The sequence below is a fragment of the Artemia sp. Qi Xiang Cuo genome, chromosome 10 (genome assembly GCF_049724085.1).
Source record: "Artemia sp. Qi Xiang Cuo chromosome 10, ASM4972408v1, whole genome shotgun sequence".
Taxonomy (NCBI): Eukaryota; Metazoa; Arthropoda; class Branchiopoda; order Anostraca; family Artemiidae; genus Artemia; species Artemia sp. Qi Xiang Cuo.
In genome coordinates this window covers 27,436,658-27,464,582 of record NC_142803.1, presented here as the reverse complement: position 1 = coordinate 27,464,582, position 27,925 = coordinate 27,436,658, and the positions used below count along the sequence as shown (strand labels likewise).

The 27,925-nt window shown below is 34.7% G+C and overlaps 1 protein-coding gene across 1 annotated transcript in view; it reads left to right on the top strand.

The window, feature by feature from the left end:
* LOC148947627 (myosin light chain kinase, smooth muscle-like) overlaps window positions 1-27,925 on the top strand; it is a 335,162-nt gene that overhangs the window by 46,871 nt on the left and 260,366 nt on the right. Inside the window, exons 8-11 of the mRNA XM_089095960.1 lie at window positions 6,677-6,834; window positions 10,392-10,613; window positions 15,397-15,638; window positions 25,522-25,694. Of these exons, the coding sequence (XP_088952086.1) occupies window positions 6,677-6,834; window positions 10,392-10,613; window positions 15,397-15,638; window positions 25,522-25,694 (795 nt within the window). The remainder of the gene's footprint in view (window positions 1-6,676; window positions 6,835-10,391; window positions 10,614-15,396; window positions 15,639-25,521; window positions 25,695-27,925) is intronic.

Sequence of the window (27,925 nt, the reverse complement as noted above, 5' to 3'; positions counted from 1 at the left end):
TAATAAATATACGTAACTTAGAATTAACTTACGTAACGAACTTCTATATTCATAAATTTTTAACACGTATATTAGGGGGTTCGCCCCTAGTCAATACCCTGCTCTTTAAACTATAGTTCGAATTTTTTTTTCCAGTTCTTGAAAAATGACCTCTTAATCACAATCAGTTGATCAGTTGAAAAACTTGTTTTTTTTATTTAATTCCTGATCTTTTTCTTTAATAATGCTGGGAAATCCGGCGCCCCCTTCATAGCAATGTCCCTTCCCCCATGAAAACTTCCTTCATGGAAAGATCCTTCCATATAGCCTCCGACCCTCTCCTTCCCCCACCTACCAGAAAAAATCTCCTCTGAAAAAGTCTGTATACTTCCCAATAACCAATACTATATGTTAACATTGAGTAAAGTTCATAACTTTCAGCCCTCCCCCTGGGGACTTTGGGGGATCAAGTCATCCTAAAAGACATTTTTATCATATTTTAGACCATGCTGAACAAAATGGCTATCTCAAAATTTTTATCAGATGACTTTTGGGAAAAAATGAGCGTGGGAGGGAGCCTATTTGGAATCCATTTTTTGGTCTCTTAAATAGTGAAAAAGTAATTGAAATTTCCTTTCCACTGAGCCTTCCAACGGTATTCTAGAACCCCTGTGTCAATACATTCACCCATGGGAAAAAAAAAACAAACAAACAAACAGACAAAACCAGCATCTGTGATCTTTCTTCGGGGAAAAAATGGAAAATTCCACATTTTTGCAGATGTGATCTTGAAACCTCTACAGTAAGGTTCTCTGATACGCTGAATATGATGGTGTGATTTTCATTAAGGTTCTATAACTTTTAGGGGGTCTTTCCCCCTTTTTTTGTAAATCTGCCAAATTTTCTCAGGCGCGTAACTTTTGATGGGTAGCTCTAAACTTGATGAAAGTTATATATTTGAAATCAGCATTGAAATCTGATTCTTTTGATATATCTATTGGTATCAAAAACCCGTTTTCTAGAGTTTCGGTTACCATTGAGCCGGGTCGCTCCTTACTTACAGTTCGTTACCCCGAACTGTTTGAAAAAAGAGTATCCAGTTGTATTTTTCTCTCCTGTAAATGAGCACCGACTCACCGTCTGCAGTTACCATAATAAGAGATTCTGTCTCTGAGGTTTTGTTTTCTTCTTTTTGCCTTCCGAAGCCCCTTTTTAGGACATGTACATATCATTAAAACTTCAATTTGTTTCTTTATTACTAATCAAAATTAAATTGTTTGCACGTCATTATTAAATTGCTGTTAACAATATTACCAATAAATAAAAAGCTTGAATGCAACCTCTTTTCCATGAAAGGTGACCGCCACAGCGTCTGTTTTAGCGTGTTTAGTGCACGTTTCTGTAGCTCCAAAGAAATGCCGCCGCCAGTGTTAATTGAGTAATTAATAATGGAAAGACATGATGAAACAATAAAAATTAACAGGGTACCATCCATAAAACTCAGAGATGTGTGGGCCAAAAAGTATTCGTCGGACGTGTTCTCAACCTTTGCCATTGGAGACGAAGAAGGTAAATATAGTAGGCAACTAATCAAAAGCGTCAAAACTGAATGGCTTCCTAGACATAAAAGGTTTCAGTCTTGACCTTAAGCGGTCAGCTAACCAAAATCGAAACACATTACGAGCATTTTCCAAAGTATTTTATTATATGTATTATATATTGTATCGAATTTGACCCTGTGCTGTCAATTCGTGAAGTTTTAACACAAAATAGACACCATCATTTTTCGATTCTATCGAGTAATTTTATGCTGGAACTGCATCTCTTTTTGCACTTACTGTGTATTGGTTTTAAACGTCTGAGATTACCCTTTTAGACGAATAGATTTGTCTGTTATACTTTTAAGACATTGACTAAACCTGGATCGTTCCGTAAGGCATGTGAGACATCAGGGGCGTCGTTTGGGAGGGACAAGGGGGGGGGGGGGCAATTGCCCTCCAGTAATGTGAAAAACAAATTATTATACCACCCATGCTCCTTGAATATCCGAAAGTAGACACCTCTTGCCCCCCCCCAAATGAAATGTTGTAGATTCGCCCCTGGGAGACATCACTATTACTGCTACTTCTACCATGAAATTGTCTCAGTCTTGAGTGCATTGAGACAGACGTACTGCCCAGACTTTTCTTTCATTCTTGTCTTTCATTAAATAAAATTAAACAAGTTTTTTAAACTGAAAGTAAGGAGAGACTTTAAAACTTAAAACGAACAGAAATTATTCCGTATATGAAAGGGGCTGTCCCCTCCTCAACGCCTCCTCTTTACGCTAAAGTTTGACTCGGTCTCACAACTTAATTTTTTTTAAACAATAAAAAACTTTAGCGTAAAGAGTGAGGCGTTGAGGAGGGGACAGCCTCTTTCATATACGGAATAATTTCTGTTCGTTCACAAACCCCTGAACCACAAAGGCCGTTTAATTAGAATAGATAGCTCTTTTGAAAGCACTAAAAAAAACTGTAGCGTAAAGAGCGAGAAATTGACTTGGGGGCGAACCCCCTCATATAAGTAATAATTTCTGTTCGTTTTAAGTTCTCATGTTGCTTCTTACTTTCAGTTGAAAAAACTTGTTTTTTCAATTTAATTTCTGATCTTTTTTTAAATAATGCTAGGAAATCCGGTGCCCCCTTCATAGAAATGTCCCTTACCCCAAGGAAACATCCTCCACGGAAAGATTCTCCCGAGTAAATCCCTCCTCCGCCCCCCCCCCCCACTGGAAAAAATCCTTCCTGAAAATGTCTGTATACTTCCCAATAACCAATACTATATGTAAACAATTGACAAAGTTCATAACTTGCATTTTTGGTCACTTAAAAAGGGCACTAGAACTTTTTATTTCCGTCCAAATGAGGCCTCTTACGATATTCTAGGACTACTGGATCGATACGATCACCCCTGGGGAAATAAAAAAAATAAATAAATAAACACGCATCCGTGATCTTTTTTCTTACAAAAAATACAAAATTTCACAATTTTGCATATAGGAGCTTGAAACTTCTCTGATACGTTGAATCCGATGGTGTGATTTCTCAGGCGCATAACTTTTAATGGGTAAGACTAAACTTGATGAAACTTGTATATTTGAAATTAGCATAAAATATGATTTATTTTACATATCCATTGGCATCAAGATTCTGTTTTTTGGAGTTTTGGTTACTATTGAGCCGGCTCGCTCCTTACTTACATTTCGTTACCACGAACTGTTTGATTTCATAAAGTTGCTAAGAATTCCTATTTTGACCGATTTTGGCCGAAGTTAGAGTCTACATAACTTTCTTGGAAAGCGTTTTAGAAGCCAAAAAGATTTACAGGCTCGATTTCTACTAGTATGCGAACATATAGAGTAAATATAAGCCCAGGTGGCTCCACCGTGGTTGACACTTATATAAAAAATTGCGGAAAAGCCAATTTTGATAAAAAATGAAAGTCCAAAATCTGAAGAACAGATACCAGTATAAATAGATTATCCTCTATTTTAGTACCATCGTAAGGAATTTTTTCTAGGCATAATAATTTTATTTTTTTTCTGCGTGATAATTGAGGGATTAAAAAAGGTCCCCAACAATCGTGTACCTTAGGACGTCTTGTCATGTTGGTACCCCTTAGGACATCTGATCGACAGTTCGAAGTACTCATTTTGTGCTTTCTCTGTGTCTGCTAATATTTGCATGCAGAAGAATTTTCCGGAGGGAGATTTTCTGCAGGAGTGAATTTTCCAGGGGGGGGGGGGGCCTAGCACCAGTAGGAAGCTATCAGGAGGTCCGGGACCAACACCGTGCTGCCATCTACAATTTAGTCTAACGCCAACAGGTTATAATTTATTCAAGAATTATTGATCGATTCTAATGGGTCAAGGTCAATTGATTTGTTGTTGTTCGTCTAGGTGTAATGACACTGGGGTGAAGTTCGCACATGCGCATTGACGGTGGGGACACGTAATTTATTCAAGGTTTATTGATCGACTCGAGGGGCAAGTGAATTTCCGAGAAATTGATTTGCATAATCGAGGGAAATTATTGATCTACGAAAGGGGAATTAGAAATGACATCACTTGTTTCCTATGAATTATACGGGATTCTAAAGAGATAGAAATTATATTTTAAATATGGCTTCTCTGATCTTACTTGACAGAGATAAATTAATATTTGATTTTTGAAATATGGCTTCTTTGATCTTTAGGTCAGCGAGATAAATTGATATTCTATCGAAACCATAATAGTGTCGCTAGGAACACCTATGAGATGAAGAGATTCACGCGGGAAATGGTTTCCTAGGAATTTCAAATGTGACAGCGCAGGGATGCCAAAACAAAAGGTTTTTTGACGGTGTTTTGAAAGGGTTTTTGAAAGGTTCATTGACGGTGTCCCCACCGTCAATGCGCATGTGCAAACTTCACCCCCAGTGTCAATACACCTAGACAAACAACAACAAATCAATTGACCTTGACCCCATTAGACTCGATCGATAATCCTTGAATAACTTATAACCTGTCAGTGTTAGACTTAATTGTAGATGGCAGCATGGTGTTCGTCCCGGACCTCCTGATAGCTTCCTACTAGAACCGTGGCTGTTCTTGTCTGACTTCATTCCACCACATCCATGCAAAGGAGATAGTTAGGAGCTGAGACACCGATCCATTCCAGAGCCAATACACAAAGACAGAAATCTGCGTAATTGAAAAAAGGAGATTGTCGAAGGTATTTCCCGGTTTCCGGTTCCACTAGCTGAAAAGAGAGAAGAGATGCTACTAGAAAAGTTTTTTAGATAGTGTTTTCTGTGTTGTTAGAAACATTCTAGCTAAGTATAGGCTGTGTTTCTCTTTCCTTCCTAATGAAGCATTATCCCCGTGTACCTCCCCCCCCCCCTGTACAGCATAAAATTCACCACCACCCCACCCAAAAAATTGTATGCATACTTTCTAATAACAAATACTACATGTAAACAATAGGCAAATTTTATAATTTAAAGACCTTCCCCTAGGGACTGTGGGGGTCATGTTATCTCCAAAGGCATATTTATTGTGTTTTTCAACTATAATAAACGATCTCAAAATTTGGATCGGACGATTTTGAGAAAAAAGGGGCTTGGAAGGGGGCCTAGTTGCCCTATAACACAAAAATAATATAAACACCTATCCGTGTTTTTTTTCTGGCAAAAAATATAAAATTCCAGATATTTGCAGATAGTAGCTTGAAACCTCTACAATAGGGTTCTTTGATACGCTGAATCTTATGGTGTGATTTTCATTAAGATCCTTTGACTTTTATGGTATGTTTCCCCCTTTTTCGAAAATCAGGCAAGTTTTCCCAGGCTTGTAGCCTTTAATGGATAACACTAAGCTTAATGAAACTAAGATTTTTGGAATCAAAAGTTTCTTAGAGTTTCGGTTCTATTCAGCCGCGTCGCTCCTTACTTACAGTTCGTTGCTACAAACTGTTTAATAAAGTATTCATTTTACTGTAGATTGGAAAAAAATGAAAGTAGATTTTGGTTTGAAGGGGAGGAAATGCAAGTTACGGATAAGATAAAGTATCTTGGATATATTTTTCAAAGTATTGGAAGTTGGAATTTGCATATAAAGGAAACGTTAAACCAGGGAAGGGCAGCAACGTTTACGTTTTTCCGAAATAATGTAATGTGAATAAAGAATCTGTTGTTGCATAAAAGGGTTTTTCTAGAGAAAATAATTTCAGTTCTACGTTACGGAGCAGAGATTGTACGGGCTGCATGGAATGACTCATTCCCTGTTTTTAAATGGTGATCTAGGGCTGTGGCTACTAAAAAATTATAAACTAGTCTGAATGATCAAATTGGGTTGAGAGTGGTTCAGTTACCGAGTGATATGTTGCGTAAGGCAGCTTACCAAGATCGACTCTCGCAGGGAAAAAAAGATCAATGACCATTTAAAATGAAAAATATTTTAGATAAACAGGGTTTTCTTTTACTGGGAATGAAGATAGAAGACCAATGAATATACATGCAAATTGGGAGAATTGAGATTAGTATCGTTCTGGAAAATAAAATGATGCAAAAATGGAGTGAGGAGCTAAAAAAATTAGAAAAGCTAAAATTTTAAAAGGAGGTTAAGGTAGTTTATAGGCAAAAGTTCTACCTTAAGCTAAATTTACCACCTAGGTGTCTTACGTTGTAGATACAGCTTAGGGCTGATTGCCCCAAATCAGCGCAAGATTTCAAAGGTTTTCAAAAAATGAAGTTGCAAAGAACACAGGTATACATGCCCTCTTTGCAAAGATGAAGAGGAAGGTTAGGTATATTGATTGGGTTGGGGTCTCTACGATAAAGGAAGGTATATTTCGAAAAACTGAATCGGTTCCTTCAGATGTCTTAAATAGTACATTGCCACATATTATCTGTATGTATCTAGATATCTATATAGCTATATATTATATAGCTAAATATTTGTATATTATCTGTATGTATTTATATAGCGAGGTATCTAGAAGTTATGTTTATTAAATGAAAATCCTAGTTTATTAAGTAAATTCATTTAAGTATTTTCATTGTGACAGAAATTTGGAAGAGTAAGGATAGCTGATGTACGATTGTGCTATTTGTGCTTTTGTGTATTTTTACTTTAAAGTACACATTGTTTTATCTTATCTTATTCATTTTACTATAGATGTTCCTACTACAATACCCTGTCCGCCAGTGGGATCAAATATTGGACAGAATTTTGTGTCCCTAACTTGGCAAAAGCCAGTTGACAATGGCGGTGCTCCAATCATGGCATACAAGGTTGAAGCTTGGCTCCTGGCCGAAGGAGCATACTGGCAAGAGGTAACTACATAAGAGACATATTGCTTCTTTACTAAACTAAGTACAAAAATATGTTTTTTTTTCAACTGAAAATAAGGAGCAACATTAAAACTTACAAAGAACAGAAATTAATCCGTATATAAAATAAAAGTTCAAAATAGGGATAAAATCCTTTTTAATAGACAGTGTATAGAAATTCACAAAAATACCAGATATTTCGGTCACATATACAGTGACCGTCATCAATAGTAAAATATACAGTGATCGTCATCAGTAGTAAAACTAGAGTTTTACTACTGATGACGGTCACTGTATATGTGATCGAAATATCTGGTATTTTTGTGAATTTCTATACACTGTCTATTAAAAAGGATTTTATCCCTATTTTTGAACTTTGATTTTATCGTCATGGAAAGGCAGTGTGGTCTCTGAAATTATCTAATCCGTATATGAGGGGGGATCTGTCCCTTCCTCAACCCTCGCTCGTCTTTCTAAAGTTTTTAGTGCTTTAAAAAGCTTCTTATTCCAGTTCAACGGCCCTTTTGTTTCAGGAGTCGTTTTAAGAATTGGGACAATAGGTCAAACTATAACCTAAAGAGGGAGGGGCGAGGAATCTTTATATGAAGAATTCCATTTTGTATACGGAGGGTCATATACAGAATTACTTTTCTTCGTTTTAAATTTTAATGTTGCTCTTAATTTCATTTGAAAAAAACTTGTTTTTTTTATTTAATCTCTAACAGTTTTTCAAATCCTGCTAGGAAGTTTCCCTCTCCCTCTTCTCCTGTGTATTTTTTTTTAGAGAAATCCCCCCGGAAATTTCACTCCCCATGGAAATCCAGCCCTCGTAGAAAATTTCCGTATCTTTCCCAATAACAAATACTATATGTCAACAAGGACAAATTTTTCAACTTACAGCCCTTTTCCCACGGGCCTTGGAGGATCATGTCATCCCCATAGGTATGGCTATTGAACCTTTTAACTACGCTGAACCAAGTGGCTATCTGAAAATTTCGATCGGATGCTTTTGGAGAAAAAAACGGCGTGCAAGGGGGGGGGGTGGTTGCCCTTCAGTCTTTTTGGTCACTTAAAAAGAGCACTAGAACGTTTAGTTTGCGTTCGAATGAGCCTTCTCCCGATCTCCTTGGATCATCAGTTTGATACAATCTGCCCTCAAAAAAAAAAAAAAAAAAAAAAAAAAAAAAAAAAAAAAAACGCGCATCCGGGATCTTTCTTCTGGCAAAAAATACAACATTCCACATTTTTTAGATAGAAGCTTGAAACCTTGACAGTAGGGTTCTCTGATACGGTGAATCTGACGATGGGATTTTCATTAAGATTCTGTGACTTTTAGGGGATGTTTCCCCATTTTTCGAAAATGAAGCAATTTTTCTGGAAACCTCTGTAGTAGGGTTCTATGATATGCTGAATCTGAAGGTGCTACTTTCATAAGAATAGCTACAATTTGTAGCCCTCTGATTGGCTGTGATCTTGTACGTCCCGTGGTAATACTTGATTCTCTGCTACTGTTGAGGCACTCCTTACTTACAGTTCGTTACCGCGGACTATTTGATCAATGTAATAGGTTTACAATGGTATCTGGTAACAAGAAGAAAGAATAATACTTATGAAAATCAACATTTAAATGTAAGTTCTAAAGACAAACGATTTCCTGAAAAAAGATGAAATTAAAACTAAGAACGAAACATCAAATAACATTTTAATTGAGAATAAGCTATAAAAACTTGCTGACTATGGAAATAATAATAAACATGGATCCCCAAGTACTTCTATCAACAAGTGGAGGTCCACTGGTAGGTTTTTAAAAACCAATGGATTGAAAAACTAATTCTTAACTTCTGTCTAAGACAAAAAACGGATAATAACCCTTTTTCTGATACTTAAGTCAAGCCATGCCAAACTAGCAATTACTGTCAGATAAAATGCTGCCAGACATATTTCGGAACAAAGCAAGTTGCTAGTTGTAAATAGTTAGCGATTAAACCAAATGCTATTATTACAAGGTCAAAAGTTGTATTTTATTATATTGCTATAATGATCTTTTTTCAAGTGCTATTATTTTAAATGAGTAAAAAACTACTCGGTCTAGAGCTAAGGAAGTGCGAATTAAAAATGGTAAAAAATTTACTTAATTATCCTCTTCCATCCAAATCTATTCAAAGCCGCCCTCTTTACACCCTCTCAGGAAGTTCCAGTGTCCCTGAACTGTTTACTTACGACTTCCTTCCATCCGATTTGGGACTCACCTCCTCTTCGTTTGTTCCTAGATGGCTGGCTGACAAGGAAAATCTTTGGAAATCTTTCATCATTCATCCCCAAAACGTATCCTAGCCATCTCCATCCTTCTCTCATAATAGCTCACATTATAGCTCGCTTTTCTTTTCGTTTTAAGCTAAAGACAAAAAAAACAAGTTTTTTTCGAATGAAAAATAAAGAGTTATATTTAAACTCAAGACGAAGAGAAATTACCCTGTGTATGAGAGGTTTCCGCCTCCTCCTCAGCCTTCCAGTCCTTACGCTAAAACTATATAGTGCTCTGTTTAAAGCATTTATAAGGGTAACAAATGTAGTGAAGGAATAATTTCTACTATTTCTACTACTACTACTTACAAAAACTCACCGCAGCACCAAGTCAACACAGCTATGAATACTCCTCCTCCATCCTAATTATTCAAAACTTCTTTTTTTACACCCTCCCCGGAAGTTCCCATTTCCCATGTTTGATACAAACGGAAACCAATAAGCCCTTATAATACTGAGGCAATTAAAAGAACGTTTTTATTCTATTCCATTTACCCTTGTGTTTGAACATTCATTTTTAAAACATTAAAGGTAAAAATTCAAACTTTTGTATAGTGAGCGAGGGTTTGAGGGGGTGGCATACCCCCTCATATACGCATTAATTTCTGCTTGTGTGAAGTTTTAAAGTTGTTCTTTAATTTTGTTTGTGTTTTACCGTTTTCAGGGTTGTACTTATTTTATAAGCTTCAACTAATGTATGATATTATCGATAATATTGCTCCAATGTGTCTTCGTCATATGTTTGAGACAGCTGCTGATGTCCATGGGCATTTGAGGAGACAGGTTGGTATGTATAGAAGGCCGATTAGAGTGTTTGCGAGGTCTGCTTTCTCTGTTCGTCACATTCTTCCGATGCTGTGGTCTCAGACGCCATCTTCTATTAGGGATATTTCTGAAAGGTCTGGCTTCCGTGAGCAGTTGAGGCACCATTGCCTGCAGGTTTACGAATTCTTATAATTTGTTTTCTCAAGTAGTTCTATATGTTTAATATGTTTTATATGCTTTTTGTTTGGTTTTGCTGTGAAATGGGAACCCGAATACACTGATGGAAGTGTGTGTAAGTTTTTTTTGGAGTTGCAGTACAAGCCCAGGTTACTGAGCTTCATGCTTTTTTGTTTATTTTTTTGCGAATAAATTATAACTCCATTGAAAAAAAAGAAAGAGAAGACTTGTTTTATTATTTTATTTCTGTTAATTTCTAATCGCTTTTTTACGGTTTAAAATGCGCTATTTTTAAATCCATCTTTTTTTTACAGCTCGGAATTTCCAACATTACCAGCTTCGATGTTTTCAACTTGAAGCCAGATCGGGAATATTTATTTAGGATTACACCTCGAAATAAGTATGGTTGGGGAGAGGGAGTGACAACAAAGAACCCAATTCGAACTGGCACGAAAGTCACACTTCCGAAGTTTATCACACCACTAAATCCTCAAGAAAGGGTTCTCGTTGGATCTGATGTGGAGCTGAATTGTGAGGTTTGCTTCGCCTTTATATTCATAGATTTGACTAGCTTACAAAGGAAAAACAGTGAATGGAAAGATTAAGAAAGAATTGTTCGAGTATTGGTGCTCAGTAGTTTTTAAATTGAAGCTAAAATTAATGAAATGTAAAGGTCAGATTGGCTGAAGAGGATGTAGTACCTTAATGAATTGCCCTATTTCGACCAATATAAACTTTTTTAGTTTGAGTGGTCAAACTATTTAGAGTTGATTGGGCAGTCTCACCATAACTTGTAGAACCTAGATTGGAGATCAGAATAAAAGACAGAAAAGTAAAAGCCGACACTTTCTTTCCTGGAAATCTAAGAAAAACTGCTTAATTTTTCCGGGTTTGAGCCGAAGATAGATATATTTAGGTTTAATGAAACTTCATTAGAAAGTGTGAATTTCTTTTTCGAATAAATGGAGCAGAACTTTCTTTTTAAAGTTGAGGAAAAGGCAGGCTCTGAAAATATTCTAACATACCTGTTTGGAAAACATTGAAGATCAGCTCAAAGGAAGTATCATTTGAGTGACTTTACAACTTTGGGTGTTCCCTGTAGTGCTGCCGCTTTGATTGAAAACCTTGCCGATACAGGGGACTTATTAGTTATGCTTTAGGTACATTGAATAGACAGCACTCTACTCCGTAAATAGTAAAATATTATATTTGTTTTCAATTTTAAACTAGCCTCTCGTTAGCTCTTCAAACTGTTGACATTTTTTACCAAAATTACCGTGGGAGATCCGTGTGAACCTGGGAAAATTAGCTAATGGGCCCTTTGTCTTTGGGATAGTCAGACGACACTGAGATTCGCAAAATGATTTTTAAGGTATCGAGTGGCCTTAAAACGAAGGCTCTAAGCTTGGATAGAAACAAACGTTCCAATTATCTAACACAGTATCACAATTTTTTTTTAACATAGTCACACAGTAATGCTGCAACCTCAAAACCTCCCCGTGACAATTTTTTAGCACTGCTTGTTTGATTTCATTCAGCATGTTTTATGCCTTTAATAGTTCTCTTAGGCTTAAAACATGTGGTGTAACTTTACTATTTAGTCGATGGTTATTTCTTAATGAATATTTTTGACGAATCAAGTTTATGAACCGTAACCTAGGTTTTGCGAGTTAGTCATGCTCAACTGTGAGTCATTAAGGAATATTAAATAGGAAAGTTATCTTGCCGTTATACGCTTTTAGATTTCGCGAAATGTATCTAATGAGTGATTAAATTGCAGGAAATTATCTTGAGAAGACTGATAAAATTTTTAAGCAAATCGGAAGTGAAGGAAGATTTATTTTTCTGATGGGGACATAGAGACAGTACTAAAAGAATTGAAATGTAATAAGATAGAAGTAGTGGCGACCCTAAGCCTGGGCAAGATGGGCAGCTGCCCATAAAGGTTTTTAGTACCTTTAAAAAAGCGTCTTATTGTTCTAATTAAACGGCCCTTGTGTTTCAGGTGTCATTCTTAAATAATCGAGATAAAACTCAAACTTCAGTGTAAAGAGCGAGGTGTTGAGGAGGGGGCAACCTTCTTTATATACGTAATTATATCTGTTCGTTTTAAGTTTTAATGTTGCTCCTTACTTTCAGTTGAAAAAAACTTGTTTTTTTATTTAATTTCTGATCGTTTTCTAAATAATGCAAGGAAATCTGGCCCCACCTCCATGGAGAAACCCCCTCCGCACGGAAATAACCTCTAGACAATTCAATCCCGGTGATAATTTAACACGGACAATTACACTTAACCACTCCGTGCGCAAAATTGAGACGGAAAAGAGAAATCAAGACATATAAAAGAATTCTGTATAAGAATTCTGAAAAATACCCCAGTGTTCACTCCCAGATTCACTCCCTGGACAGGTTCACTCCCTGGAAACTTTCCCTCACCATGGAAAATTCCCTCGTGGAAAAAACTACCAGCAGAAAATTTGCTCCCCCCCCCCACCCGAAAATGTATGCATACGCCCCAATAACAAATACTATGCGCAAACAATGGGCAAATTTATAACTTAAAGACCTTTCCCCTGGGGCTGTGGGGGGGGGGTCATGTTATACCCGAGGGGATAGTTATTGGGCCTTTTAACTATGATGAACAAAAAGGCTATCTAAAAATTTTGATTGAACGATTTTGGGGAAAAGGACGGGGAAGGGACCTAGTTACCCGTTTTTGGTCACTTAAAAAGGCACTAAAACTTTTAATTTCCGTTCGAATGAGCCCTCTCCCAATATTCTAGGACCGTTAGGTCAATACGATCACCCCTGAAAAAAAAACGAAATGACACGCATCCGTGATCTTTCCTTCTTGCAAAAAATACAAAATTCAACATTTTTGCAGACAAAAACATAGAACCTCTACAATAGGGTTCTCTGATACGCTGAATCTTTAAGATCACTTGACTTTTAGGGAGTGTTTCCTCTTTTTTTCGAAAACCAGGAAACTTTTCTCAAATTATTGAACTTTGATGGGTAAGACTACACCTAACGAAATTTATATATTTGAAATCAGCATAAAAAGGCGATTCTTTTGATATATCTATTGGTATCAAAATTCTGTTTTCTAGAGTTTCGGTTACTATTAAGCCGGATCGCTCCTTACTTACATTTCGTTATCACGAACGGTTTGATGAACCCTTTCTTGAAATTCTATGACAATTTTCTCGACACAATCACCAATTAAAAATTAGTAAATAGAATAAGAAGCACGCATCCGTGATCGTTCTTCTAAGATAAATTTTGTATTTTGTAGATAGGGGCTTGAAACCTCTACAATAAGATTCATTGATATGCTGAATTTTTCATCAAGATCACTCCCCTGTTTTACGAGTGTTTTCCTCCTTTCCGAGAATCAATTTTCTTAGACTCATAACTTTTGCCTGGCTAGTTAAACTTAATAAATTTTACATATTTAGAATCAAACAGTTCGTGGTAACGAACTGTAAGTAAGGAGCGACCCGGCTCAATGGTAACCGAAACTCTAGAAAACGGGTTTTTGATACCAATAGATATATCAAAAGAATCAGATTTCAATGCTGATTTCAAATATATAACTTTCATCAAGTTTAGAGCTACCCATCAAAAGTTACGCGCCTGGGGGCCGCGACAGGGCCATGCCGGGGGCCCCGGATTTCCCAGCATTATTAAATAAAAATATCAGGAATTAAATAAAAAAAAAAAAAGTTTTTAAACTGATCAACTGACGGTGATTAAGAGGTCATTTTTAAAGAACTGGAAAAAAAAATTCGAACTATAGTTTAAAGAGCAGGGTATTGACTAGGGGGCGAACCCCCTAATATACGTGTTAAAAATTTATGAATATAGAAGTTCGTTACGTAAGTTAATTCTAAGTTACGTATATTTATTACTAATAAAAACGTTCGTAAATAAAATTAAACAAGTTTCGAGAAAGCCATTTAACCAAATAATATGAAATTTTGTTTTAATTATTCATGTACGGTGAGCCAAAATCAAAACCTGCATTAATTCAAAAACGTTCAAAAATTAAATAAAAAAAACAAGTTTTTTAACTGAAAGTAAGGAACGACGTTAAAACTTAAAACGAACAGAAATTATTCCGTATATGAAGGGGCTGTCCCCTCCTCAACGCCTCGCTCTTTACGCTAAAGTTTGACTTTCTCACAACTCTATTTTTTTAAACAATAAAAAAACTTTAGCGTAAAGAGCGAGGCGTTGAGGAGGGGACAGCCCCCTTCATATACGGAATAATTTCTGTTCGTTTTAAGTTTTGACGTCGTTCCTTACTTTCAGTTAAAAAAACTTGTTTTTTTTATTTAATCACTCTAAAAATCAAATTTCTTTACTGTATATATTGTTACTGAAATCCCTTCTTTTAGAGTTTCAGCTACTTAGAAGGAGTCACTCCTTAAGTATAGTTTGTTACCACGAACTGTTTGATTGCAAATGCCTCAACTTCCTTTATTTAACGTCAGAAAAAAAAAAAAAAAAAAAAAAAAAAAAAAAAAAAACGTCAGATAACATCTGGTAAAGAAAAAAGGGAAAGAAGTAAATGAAAAAAAAAGTTTGATGAAGGCTTTTGCGTTAAGTAAGGACCCAATAGATATTTTCCATCTCGTATTGGTATTGAATTTAATTCTTTTGACTGACCTTGGCTAAAAGTACTGACTTATTAATTATATTAAACTGTTTAAATTGTTTATACTTCAAATCTGTTTACATTTCAATCGTTTGTTTTGTGAGAATAGAAAAAAAAACAGTTTCAAATTATATTGATCTAATTCTAATGCTGGAGATTTTTTTTGTGTTTACAAGTTCTGGGTATGCTATTTTTCTGGTGTCCTCAGCGCGGTGTATCCATGATTTTTGTTCGGGAGATTATTTTTCTCAAGGAAGGGATAACAAAAAACTTTAAAAAACTCATCAAAAATTTGTTTATATCCATTTTAATTACGTTAGTGCTAGTTGGATATTTTTTTTTGGTAGGGGGGGAGGGGCTCAAACCTCGTGACCCCCCTGGATACGGCCTTGGCTGTCCCATGGTTTAGTTTTCTAACTGAGGACGATAAATTTGCAACAATTTGAACTGCTTGGATTCAGCTTTGTGTCTGGATCAAATTTTGACCCCCAACTCTTAAAGACCAAAATGTATATAAACAAACTTTTGATTAGTTTTTAAAAGTTATTTGTAGACCCCCCTCCACCAATAAAAATACCCCCCCCCCCCGAACAACAATCCTGTATACGACTCTGTTTGTAAGTTAGACTCACGTTCAAGCTCTACCATTTATTTCACAGGTGACGGGTGAGCCTTTACCTCTGATAGTGTGGAAAAAGGATGGAATGGAAATAAATACCGAGAGATGTCTCACTTTAGTCAAAGACTCTAAACATGTGCTCGTAATAAAACATTTCAGTATTGAAGATGAAGGCAAATATTTAATTGAGGCATCAAATCAGGCAGGACTGCAAACCTCCTTTACATCTTTACTAGCAGTTACAGACCCAAAAATCTTAGAAGCTGATGAAAAAATAAAAAGGTAAACTGTATTATATCATATATCGATGATAATACCGATAATATTATATATAATATTATTATATTATATATAATACTATCGATTCTCGATAACTCGAACCTCGATAACTCGGAATCCTTGATATCTCGAATTATTTTCAATCCCATTGGAAAAACCTGTCTAAGTCGAAGAAAGAACAATACATAACTCGAAATTATTTTGCAGTTATATTTTACCTCTAGAAGTCGAAGTGACCGGGAAATTAACTCTATTACCCGAAATTCAGTAGATAAGTCGTCATTTAATTTCCACTTTACTTCCAAAGTCAGAGTCTACATCTGCATCTCTAAGTTTTTTATATGTATGTATATATATATATATATATATATATATATATATATATATATATATATATATATATATATATATATATATATATATATATATATATATATATATATATATATATATATATATATATATATATATATATATATATATATATATATATATATATATATATATATATATATATATATATATATATATATATATATATATTATGTGCTATCTTTATAACTGAGCAATAATTGTGTATGTATTTATTAATGTATATATTTTTTCTCGAAAACAGGTCTATATTTTTGGGGGGAAATTGGTATCCTGGGGTATTCTGGCCTAGAAAACGATCTAGATAGATCAAAAGTTTGAGAAAATTCTTAAAAGCCTTTAGTTTGGGGGAAAAAAGTGTATGTGAGTGACGTCATTTTTATGTATATCAGTATTGCAATGACGCTGTCACACTTAAGTGGAAAAATTGAAGATATTCATGCATCGAAAAGCTTACATTAAATTTCTTAAAGAACAAAAAACTGGTATTCACGAAAATAATTATTTATATTTTGACTATTGATTACAGCAATTCAAAAACCTTAAAAAAAAGAAATTAAAAAGTTTGAAGTTTAGTAGAAATCGTTGTTAGAACTCGGACTTGATTCAGTAATGTTTTTTTTTTTTAATATGAAAGAAAGATGAAAAAACTTGTAATTTCAGTTCAGAATCGCTAAAGTTATTACGTAAACTGCAAAAATATTTACAGTGCATGAGCACTAATTTTAATGTTTTAATTCAATTATGAAAAATACCTGAAAATTGTAAAATTAGTTTGTTTTTTTTGTTAGATAAAATCAACTGATTAAGCTTACAGGTTTGATTAAGCTTACAGGTTTGAACGCAACCAGTTATATTATTTCAGTAGGATGGCCCAAAAACGAAAATTTTTAATAATTACAAACGACGATTCTCTATTACGACAAAGGATTACAACAATTCAAAAACCTTAAAAAAGAAAACCAAAGTTTGAAGCTTAGTACATATAGTTGCTAGAAATCGGACTACCTTCAATTATCAAATATCTTTGAAAATACATCTGTACGAAAAGACAGCAAATTGTTTGAAGCTTAGTACATATCGTTGTACCTGACAAGAACCTGATGCTGCATCAGCCTCTGTTAAAAAAAGGTTCGGCGTTATGTTTTTCATAACGACAAAAGACGAACCAAGGCAAAAGTTAAAGGTCCAATAACAAAAACAATGTAATTTTACAAAGGCTCTAATTCTAATTTAAGGCTTTTTAAAATGTTTAAGGGATTGATTGATGAAAATGAAGCACAGATAAATCTGATTAGAAAACTAGTGAAAGTGAGAATTGTAACAGCTAAAGAAAAAGGCATGGAACAAACGACAGCGAGAATCACATTGAATTGTAAACGAATTTTTGAACAATGATCTGTGGTTGGAAACTGAAAAAATGTATTTGTATCTATAATGCCTTAAGAAATCAAATGAGATAATGCATGAATCTAAACTGCTAAAGCAAAAGACGTGGACCACCCTGTGAAAAATACGAATTCTTTCTTAAGGTCCTAACCTATTTAGATCGTTTTTGTGGCCAGTTATTTCTGTTCTTTGTTTTCCAACCTTAGACTTCATTGTCCATTTTTGTTCACCTTTACATCAGAAAGTATTTTCCACGGCTTTTGCTTTAGCAGTTTAGATTCATGCATTATCTCATTTGCTTTCTTAAGGCATTATAGATAACAAATACATTTTTTCAGTTTCTAACCACAGATCATTGTTCAAAAAATTCGTTTACAATTCAATGTGATTCTCGCTGTCGTTTGCTCCATGCCTTTTTCTTTAGCTGTTACGATTCTTCCTTTCACTAGCTTTCTAATCAAATTTATCTATGCTTCATTTTTATCAATTAGTCCCTTAAACATTTTAAACAGCCTTAAATTAGAATTTGCGCCTTTGTAAAATTACGTTGTTTTGTTATTGGACCTTTAACTTTCGCCTTGGTTCGTCTTTTGCCGTTATGAAAAACATAACGCCGAACCTTTTTCAAACAGTTCGTGGCAACGAACTGTAAGTAATGAGCGACCCGGCTCAATGTCCCAGCAAAGCGAATCCGAAAGAATACTCAAAAGCCTCTTTGGTCACTTGACCCTAACTTTAAGGCCTGTAAAAATTAAGCTAAATTTTGGCTAAAAGTTTGGACAGATTGTGGTCGGCCTAGGTCCGGTAATGTTTTTCTTATTAAACAGAAAACTAAATTAGAATTTAAGAAGTATCTAAAAAGTGTCCGATACCGAGGGCTTGATTTTCCATCTTTGCCTAAAGATTGGAGGAAAGTAATTAATTCAAGTAAAACAGACGATTCTGATGTAAGTAGTAATGCTATTCCACCAAGTTCTTGGCATGCATATTATTCGAAGATTTTCTCCGTTTTGAATTATTCTGTTCGTAGAAAGTTTGGCGAAACGATTGTTAAAAGTGTCCCTATATTTCTAAGTCAGCGCTTAATTTTGCCTATATCGCGCTGTGAAGTTTTGATTTCTTTGAATCATCTGAAGTCGAAATCTATTGATACTGATTGTATCTGTAAATGCATCTAACTCCCCAATGTGCTGAACTTGTGTCACATCTTGCGCTTTTGTTTCTGATGTGCTTGGCATCTTCTGTCGTCCCGGAAAGCTTTTTGTGTGGCAGCGTGACTTCAATCAAACAGTTCATGGTAACGAACTGTAAGTAAGGAGCGACCCGGCTCAATAGTAACCGAAACTCTAAAAACCGAAATTTTGATACCAATAGATACATCAAAAGAATCAGATTTCACATTTGATTTCAAATATATAAGTTTCATTAACTTTAATCTTACCTATCAAAAGTTAAGCGCCTGAGAAAATTGGGCTGATTTTCGAAAAAAGGGGGAAAGACCCCTAAAAGTTATAGAACCTTAATGAAAATCACACCATCATATTCAGCGTATCAGAGAACCCTACTGTAGAGGTTTCAAGCTCCTATCTACAAAAATGAGGAATTTTTCCTTTTTTGCCAGAAGAAAGATCACAGATGCGTGTTTATTTGTTTGTTTGTTTGTTGTTTTTTTTTGTTTTTTTTCCCACGGGTAATTGTATCAACATAGTGTTCCTAGAAATGCATGGAAGGGTTCTTTGGAACGTTAATTGAAAATTATAGTGCCCTTTTTAAGTGACCAAAAAAATTGGAATTCCACTAGGCTACCTCCCACGCTCATTTTTTCCCAAAGTAACCGGATCAACATTTTGAGATATTTATTTTGTCCAATATGGTCGAAAATATGATAAATATGTCTTTTAAGATGACTTGATCCCCCAAAGTCCCCAGGGGAGGGCTGAAAGTTATGAACTTTACTCAATGTTAACATATATTATTGTTTATTGGGAAGCATACATAATTTTTCTGTGTTTATTTTGTGTGTGATGGGTGGTTAGGAGAGGGGCGGGTTCTATATGGAAGTATCTGTCAATTACGTCAGTTTTAATGGGGTAAGGGACAGTGCTATGAAGGGGGCGCCGGATTTCCCAGCATTATTAAAGAAAAAGATCAGGAATTAAATAAAAAAAAACAAGTTTTTCAACTGATCAACTGATTGTGATTAAGAGGTCATTTTTAAAGAACTGGAAAAAAAATTCGAACTATAGTTTAAAGAGCAGGGTATTGACTAGGGGGCGAACCCCCTAATATACGTGTTAAAAATTTATGAATATAGAAGTTCGTTACGTAAGTTAATTCTAAGTTACGTATATTTATTACTAATAAAAACGTTCGTAAATAAAATTAAACAAGTTTCGAGAAAGCCATTTAACCAAATATAATATGCAAATTTTGTTTTAATTATTCATGTACGGTGAGCCAAAATCAAAACCTGCATTAATTCAAATACGTTCAAAAATTAAATAAAAAAACAAGTTTTTTTAACTGAAAGAAAGTAACGACGTTAAAACTAACACCTAACGCAACTTTGCCCGTATATGACCGGGGCGGTCCCCTCCTCAACGCCTCGCTCTTTACGCTAACGTTTGACTTTCTAACAACTATATTTTTTTAAACAATAAAAAAAATTTAGCGTAAAGAGCGAGTCGTTGAGGAGGGGACAGCCCCTTCATATACGGAATAATTTCTGTTCGTTTTAAGTTTTAACGTCGTTCCTTACTTTCAGTTAAAAAAACTTGTTTTTTTTATTTAATTTTAAAAAGAGGAAAACCGCCAACAGAGTGCTCTTCTTACCGTCCAATTTCTTTTTCTTGTAATATTGGCATGGTTTTTGAGTATATTCTTTTACCTAATTTAAATGGAAATATATCTTTCTTGGCTGAAAATCAACTTGGTTTCAGACTTGGTGTGGGGTGTCAACATGTTCATCGTGTCCTTTCTTCTATTCTTCTTTCTAATTCTTCTAAGGGTAAGAGCGTATATCTCTGTACACTTGATATTTCAATGGCTTTTGATTCTGTTGTTCATAACCAGCTTTTCTTTTCTTTGGCTTCTTCTGGTGTTAACTTTTTGGTTAATTTACCTTTTACGGTGTGAGTATTCTAATTCTTACCTCTGCCTGAAATCGTCTCAAGAAACAACTATTAAAGTGCTTCGTGGTGTTAGGCAGGGAGATGTTCTATCACCAACCCTGTTCAAAATTTGTATTTCTACTGTTCTGGAAAAGATCTCAGGCACTTATTTTTCTGATTCTACTGATATTTCTAACATTGCCTATGATGATGACATTCTGCTGATTAGTCGTACTAAGCCAGCTCTTTCTGCGATGGTTTTTTTAGTTTCTCAGTCTTTCCTAAAAATTGGTCTATCCCTGAACCTTGAAAAGTGTGAATTCTTATATTACAATCTTTCTTCGTCTACTCCTCCTGTATGTAATGAATTTTCTGTACTTTCTCTCTTCATTTCGGTGGCTTGGTATTACTGTTTCGAATTCTCTAGCTCAATTTCGTAAACAGATTGTTGCTGATTCAGTAAGAAAAATTCAGTTCAGTTATTCAAAAATTGTAGCAAACCGTGGAAAATATAACGGAAGAGCTCTTGGGCGATTATTCCCTACTCTTTCTGATCATACTGTACTTTATTTTTCGGGTGTTCATTCTGTTCTTAAGCTAAAGGATTTGAAAAAGATTAAAGTTATATATTTCAAGTTTTGCAAATTTCTTCTTTCTCTGCCGCCATGGACTATAAATCGGTATCTAGTTAAAAATTTCTATGTTAAAAGCTTTCTGCAGATGCATTTTGTAATATTGGCCCTGGCCATGGTCTTTTACAGTTCTTTTATTAGTTTAATTTAATTGCTAGTGTTTGTTGAGTTCTTTTTTGTTTTTGTTTTTTATTATTATGTTTATACTCCACTTGAACTACTTGTTGTCTTGTAGTTGTGGGTAATAAATGATTGATTGATTGATTGCTAGCCGAAAGCCTAAAAAACGGAATTTTGATACCAATAGATACATCAAAAGAATCAGATTTTAATTGTTATTTCAAATATATAAATTTCATCAAGTTTAATCTTACCCATCAAAAGTTACGTCCCTGAGAAAATTATTTTCGAAAAAAGGGGAAAAGACCCCCTAATAGTTATAGAACCTTAGTGAAAATCACACCATCGTATTCAGCGTATCAGAGAACCCTACTGTAGAGGTTTCAAGCTCCTATATACAAAAATGTGGAATTTTTCATTTTTTGCCAGAAGAAAGATCACGGATGCGTGTTTATTTGTTGTTTTTTTTTTTCTTTTTCCCAGGGGTAATGACCCAGTATTGACCCAGTGGTCCTAGAATATCGTGAGAGGGCTCATTCGAACGGAAATTAAAAGTTCTAGTGCCCTTTTTAAGTGACCAAAAAGATTGGAGGTCAACTTGGCCCCCTCCCACGCTCATTTTTTTCCTGAAGTCACCCGATCGAAATTTTGAAATAGCCATTTTGTTCAGCATAGTCGAAAATCTAATTAATATGTCTTTGAGAATGACTTAATCCCCAACTGTTCCCGGGGGAAAGGCTGCAAGTTATAAACTTTGCCCATTGTTTACATATAGTGTTGGTTAATGGCAAGTATGCATGCGCTTTCAGGAGGATTTTTTTTCTAGTGGGGGGGCGGGGTTAGAGTAGGGGATACGTGGGAGGATCTTTCCATAGAGGATGTTTACTTGGGGGAAAGGACATTTCAATGAAGAGGGCGCCGGATTCCCCAGCACTATTTAAAAACCGATCAGAAATTAAATAAAAAAACAAGTTTTTTTCAACTGAAAGTAAGAAGCAACATTAAAACTTAAAACGAACAGGAATTATTACGTATATGAGGGGGTTCGCCCTCTAACAATACCTCGCTCTTTACGCTACAGTTTTTTTTTTAGTTCTTTCAAAAGCCATCTATTCTAATTAACCGGCCTTTATGAATCAGGGGTTTGTAATTAGAACGAAATTCGAACTTTAGCCTAAAGAGCGAGGTATTGCCTAGGGAGCAAACCCCTTAATATGTGCAATAAAAAGATACAGATATATAAAATCATTAAGGAAGTCAATTACTTAGTTACGTCAGAACAACATTTCGGGAAAGCCAATTAGCGAAAAAAAAGGAAAATTAATATGCGAATTTCGTTTTAATTATTCATGTACGGTGAGCCAAAATCAAAACTGCACTAATTCAAAAACTTTCAGAAATTAACTAAAAAAAAAAGTTTTTTTAACTGAAAGTAAGAAGCGACATTAATACTTCAAACGAACAGAAATTGTTCCGTATATGAAAGGGGCTTTCCCCTCCTTCAACACTTCGCTCTTTACGCTAAAGTTTTTATTGTTTTAAAAAATAAAGTTGTGAGACAGAGTCAAAGCTGTATTAATTCAAAAACGTTCAGAAATTAACTAAAAAAAAACAAGTTTTTTTAACTGAAAATAAGGAGCGACATTAAACTTAAAACGAATAGAAATTATTCCGTATATGAAAGGGGCTTTCCCCTCCTCAACACCTCGGTCTTTACGCTAAAGTTTGACTCTGTCTCACAACTTTATTTTTTAAAACAATAAAAACTTTAGCGTAAAGAGCGAGGTGTTGAGGAGGGGAAAGCCCCTTTCATATAGGGAATAATTTCTGTTTGTTTTAAGTTTTAATGTCGCTCCTTACTTTCAGTTTAAAAAAAACTTTTTTTTTAGTTAATTTTTAACAGAGGCTTATGCAGCATCAGGTTCTTGGCTAACGTCCTTATAAACTCTAATGTCATTATCTATAGCTATTTCATCGCTTGGAGCTTTTATAAAATGTTGAACGTCGACTTTTGCCCCGGCTTGTCTTTTGTCATTATGAAATATATATCGCCAAAACTTAATTTTTTTCACAAAGGCATGGTAAGCATTTATTGCCTTATCCATGTTAGAATCCCAGCCCAATTATCATAACTAATATTTTCAATTTTCGCACGTTTTGACTCCGCTGTCGTTTATCTTCCGTTTTTCTATCTTGTTAATTTTTTATTTTCATTACTTCAAGCAATTTGCCAATACCCTTTGCTTTAGCTGCCCGTATTGATCTAGTTTTACATGAGGGTCGAGGCTGTAGATTTATTAATTGTTCAGGGGGTGGGAGAAAAACTTCTTTTTCTTCCAGCGATTTAACATTTATAAAACTTGTAAATTTTGTTTTTGGGTCTTGTCTTATTTGATGGTCCAGTTTGTTGATTTTCACCTATTGTGAATTTAATGCCAATGCCCTTTGCTTTAGCTGCCCTTGTTGGTCTAGTATTACATGATGGTCCAGGTTGTAGATTTCTTAATTGTTCAGGCGGTGGAACAAAAAACTTCTTTTTCTTCCAAGAAATTCTTATTTATAACGCTTGTACATTTAGTTTTATGGGTCTACGTCTATATATGTTTTTCATACTGATATGTCTTTTCATACTGTATCTTTTCAAAGGTATTCAATTATTGAAGTAATACGATTTCTAACACCGATTGTCTAGTAAGCTTCAAACTTTTGGTTTTTTTAAGGTTATTGAATTGTTATAATCCCTTATTAAAATATATAGCCTACAAATATTTTTGCAATTGCTAGTTTTTTGTTGCTAGTAAGGAGCGACCCGGCTCAATAGTAACCAAAACTCTAAAAAACTCTGATACCAGTAGATACATCAAAAGAATCGGATTTTTATGCTGATCTCAAATATAAAAACTTCATTAAGTTTAGTATTTCCCATGAAAAATTAAGAGCCTGAAAAAAAATTGCCTTATTTTCGAAAAAAGGAGGAAACATCCCCTAAAAAATTCTAGAATCTTAATGAAAATCAGACCATCATATTCAGCGTATCAGAAAACCCTATTGTAGAGGATTCAAGCTTCTATCTGCAAAAATGTGGAATTTTGTATTTTTTGCCAGAAGAAAGATCACGGATGAGTGTTTATTTTTTTGTTTTTTTCCCCAGAGGTGATCGTATCGATCTAATGGTCCTAGAATATCGCGAGAGGACTCATTTGAACGGAAATTAAAAGTTATAGTGCCCTTTTTAAGTGACCAAAAAATAGAGGGCAGCTAGGCCCCCTCCCTCCCACGCTCATTTTTCCCCAAATTCACCCGATCAAAATTTCGAGATAGCCATTTTGTTCAGCATAGTCGAAAATCTACTATCTTGTTTACATATAGTATTGTTTACATATAGTATTGGTTATTGGGAAGTATACAGACGTTTTCAGGAGGGAGTTCTTTTCTGGTGAGGGGGGGGGGAGGTTGGAGGAGGGAGTTACGTTGGAGGATCTTTCCATGGAGGATATTTTATAGGGGAAGGGACATTTCTATGAAGGGGCGCCGGATTTCCCAGCATTATTTAAAAAACGATCAAAAGTTAAATAAAAAACAAGTTTTTTTCAACTGAAAGTAAGGAGCAACATTAAAACTTAAAACGAACAGAAATTATTACGTATATGAGGGGGTTCACCCCCTAGTCAATACCTCGCTCTTTAGGCTAAAGTTGTTTAGTACTTTCAAAAGAGCTATCTATTCTACTTAAACGGCCTCTGTGATTCAGAGGTCATTCTTGAAGAATTGGAACAAAATTCAAACTTTACCGTAAAGAGCGAGGTATTGACAATTTTGCAATTACCAGTTTTTTGCTCTTTAAGCAATTGAATGTAAAATTGAATGTACTTGTTTTTTATTTGTTCTCCATGCATGATAATCTTCAATCTTTCTACATAAGAGTGGCAAGTGTAACAACGTTATTACAATACTGATGTATATGAAAATGACGTTGCTCACATAAATATTTTTTTCCAAAAAATTAAGGCTCTTAGCGAATATTCTCAAACTTCTGACCTATCTTGATCGTTTTTTTTTCAGGCCAGAATATCCCAGGGTACCAACTTTCCCAAAAAAATATGGAGCCCTTTTCAAGAAAAAAAAATAAATATATACATACATACACAATTATTCCTCACTTATAAAGATAGTATATGTATATATATACATATATGTGCCAATATTTATACAGGCAAAATGTATTATGCACAGCTCAGCGGATATTCAGTATTTTTTGTTTAGGCGATTGCAACTTTTTCCAAAGAATAACCAGCCAATGGCACCACATTTCACTATGCGCGCAAGAGATAGACGAATACAAGTCAGCTACCCAGTAAGGATCACATGCCAAGTTGTTGGTTTTCCTAAGCCAGAGTTGAAATGGTTCAAAGAAGATAAGATGATAACCCAAGACGGTACATTTCTTTCTTGTTGTTCAGACATTTAGTTTTTTAGATATTTATCCCAAAGAATCAAAAGCCACATAGTTTCTTTTTTAATCTGTCTTTTTATTCTCTTTTCTTTAGTTTACTTTCTCTTTTCTTTTCTTTAGTTTACATTCTCTTTTCTTTAGTAAACTTTGATCTTAAATTTGTGAAATGGTGTGTAGTTTTAGAGGTCTCGAAATTTTGAGGAAGGATACAATCAATTGCTCATGTCTTTCGCCTCCAGGCTATCAGTAATATATTCTAGGTTGTTTCAGAAACTCTTTAGAGAGACAGGGAGTTGGATCTCAAGGATGCCGATAAGACAGAAGACTCCTATTCCTTGCCCGAGGAGACAAGGGAGGGTTTAAAGTCTAAGACATGGCAATTGAGCTTCTTCAAAATAAGCTTCTTCAAATTCTCTCTGCAATACGAAACTTGTTAAATCAGTTTTAAGTTTCGGGATCTGAATGTAACTAATCAGATGTATTCAGTAAAATACATTCTTGGGCTCAGGTTTGTCATGTATAAAAAGAAAAAGAATGTCTATGTACTGTTTTTATACTTTCAGCATCAAAGCAAGGTTCCGTCAAGGTGAGGTAGCTAAAACACTATTCAGTTACATTATAGATATGATAAAAGCCAAAAAAATCAACTGCCAGTCTTAGACAGTGCATGCAGAGGGATGGGGAGATTCCTCAGAGGTTGAACCCCCCCCCCAATTTTGATATTTCTATTATTCTCTCGCTCTTTGTTACATATTTGAGCCGTTTTGAATTAATTACGTCTTGTCCTTTTTATTTTCTTGCGGCGTGCATGTTTGGTGCGGATTTTAGAGATTGTTTTCTAACGAAAAGAAAATTCACTGATGGCCTTCTGTTTCAAACTAAATGTGGCAATCAGATGATAATTACTTTAGAAGTCCTATAAGAAGATGCAGAAAAAAGTATGCTGCAGTTCAATCACTAAACTTGTAAACTCCCTTGGAGTCTATGTAATATCAGTAATACAAGAACTTATTTCTTATTTTATTTAGCAGAAGAAACAAAGTTCAGATAATTCTACTACAGTACTAACACTTGATTATTTAAATTGCGCTTGTAGGAGCCATAATGGAAGGAGAAAAAGTCAAAAATTCCGGATTTGTTCTTACTAATAATAAGCTAAACAGTGCTCGTTCTTCCCGTGTTCGAGATAAAGAGGTGTGAATACGATTACCTTAAAAATAGATTAAATATTCAGAATTAGATCAGAATATCAAGTTATTATTGTTTTTGTTCAAATATTTACATGGCACAAAGGACTATGATTGTTTGATTCATTCAATAAAAAGCATCATCACCGTCAGTAATTTGTGTAGTCTTTGAAGTTTCATGTTAAAGATTCAAATAATTTGTTGAGTTCAGTTCGGTAGCTTGCATTACAAACATGCTTTTGATTGCTGTTTCTAAATTTACATTTTAATTGTGTTTCTTAGAATTTATATCAGTTACACATAGATTTTTGCAATTCGTTAAAAAATTTTAATTCGTCGTTTAAACTTTCTCTTTTTTTTTTTTTTTTTTTATTTTTTTGGCAACGATTTTTCTATTTTTATCCATTCGTTTTGATTGATGTTATATTTTTGTTCCACTGCAAATGTCTTACATTTTCTACAAATTATTTTCAATCATCGAATGAAGGAGTCAGGATATTATTCAAAAAAATTGGAGTGTGGACTTATATTTTGCTTTGTGTTTGCCACCTGTGTTTTTTACATCTAAATTAGACTTTTAAACAGCATATTTTTAAACACACTGTTAATGACCATGAATTTGCGTTACTTAAAATTGTCATTTGAAATTAACTTTCTGTTAAAAGAAACATCTATTCTTTTGCTTTAACCAAAGAATCTATCGAATGACAGGCATAAAAAAGAAAAAAAAATGGGACATAGCCTATACTTTTTTTTTATTTCAGACCAGAGAAGAAAAATTTTTGTCCCCTTCACTCAGTCACAAAATAGCAAGTCTCCTTCAGGCATAGGCAAAAAAAAAAAAGACGTATACCCTCCTAAAATTATCTGGAAACCAACTGATCACTGAAGACTGTAGCGTCTTCTTTTTCTAAACATGACACAGATTTGATAACGCGCTTATCGTCCCTGGAAATAGACGTCATAACCTTAGTTCAGTTTCCATAAGCTCATCGTGATGTGTAGATCGGAAACAACTGTCATTGCG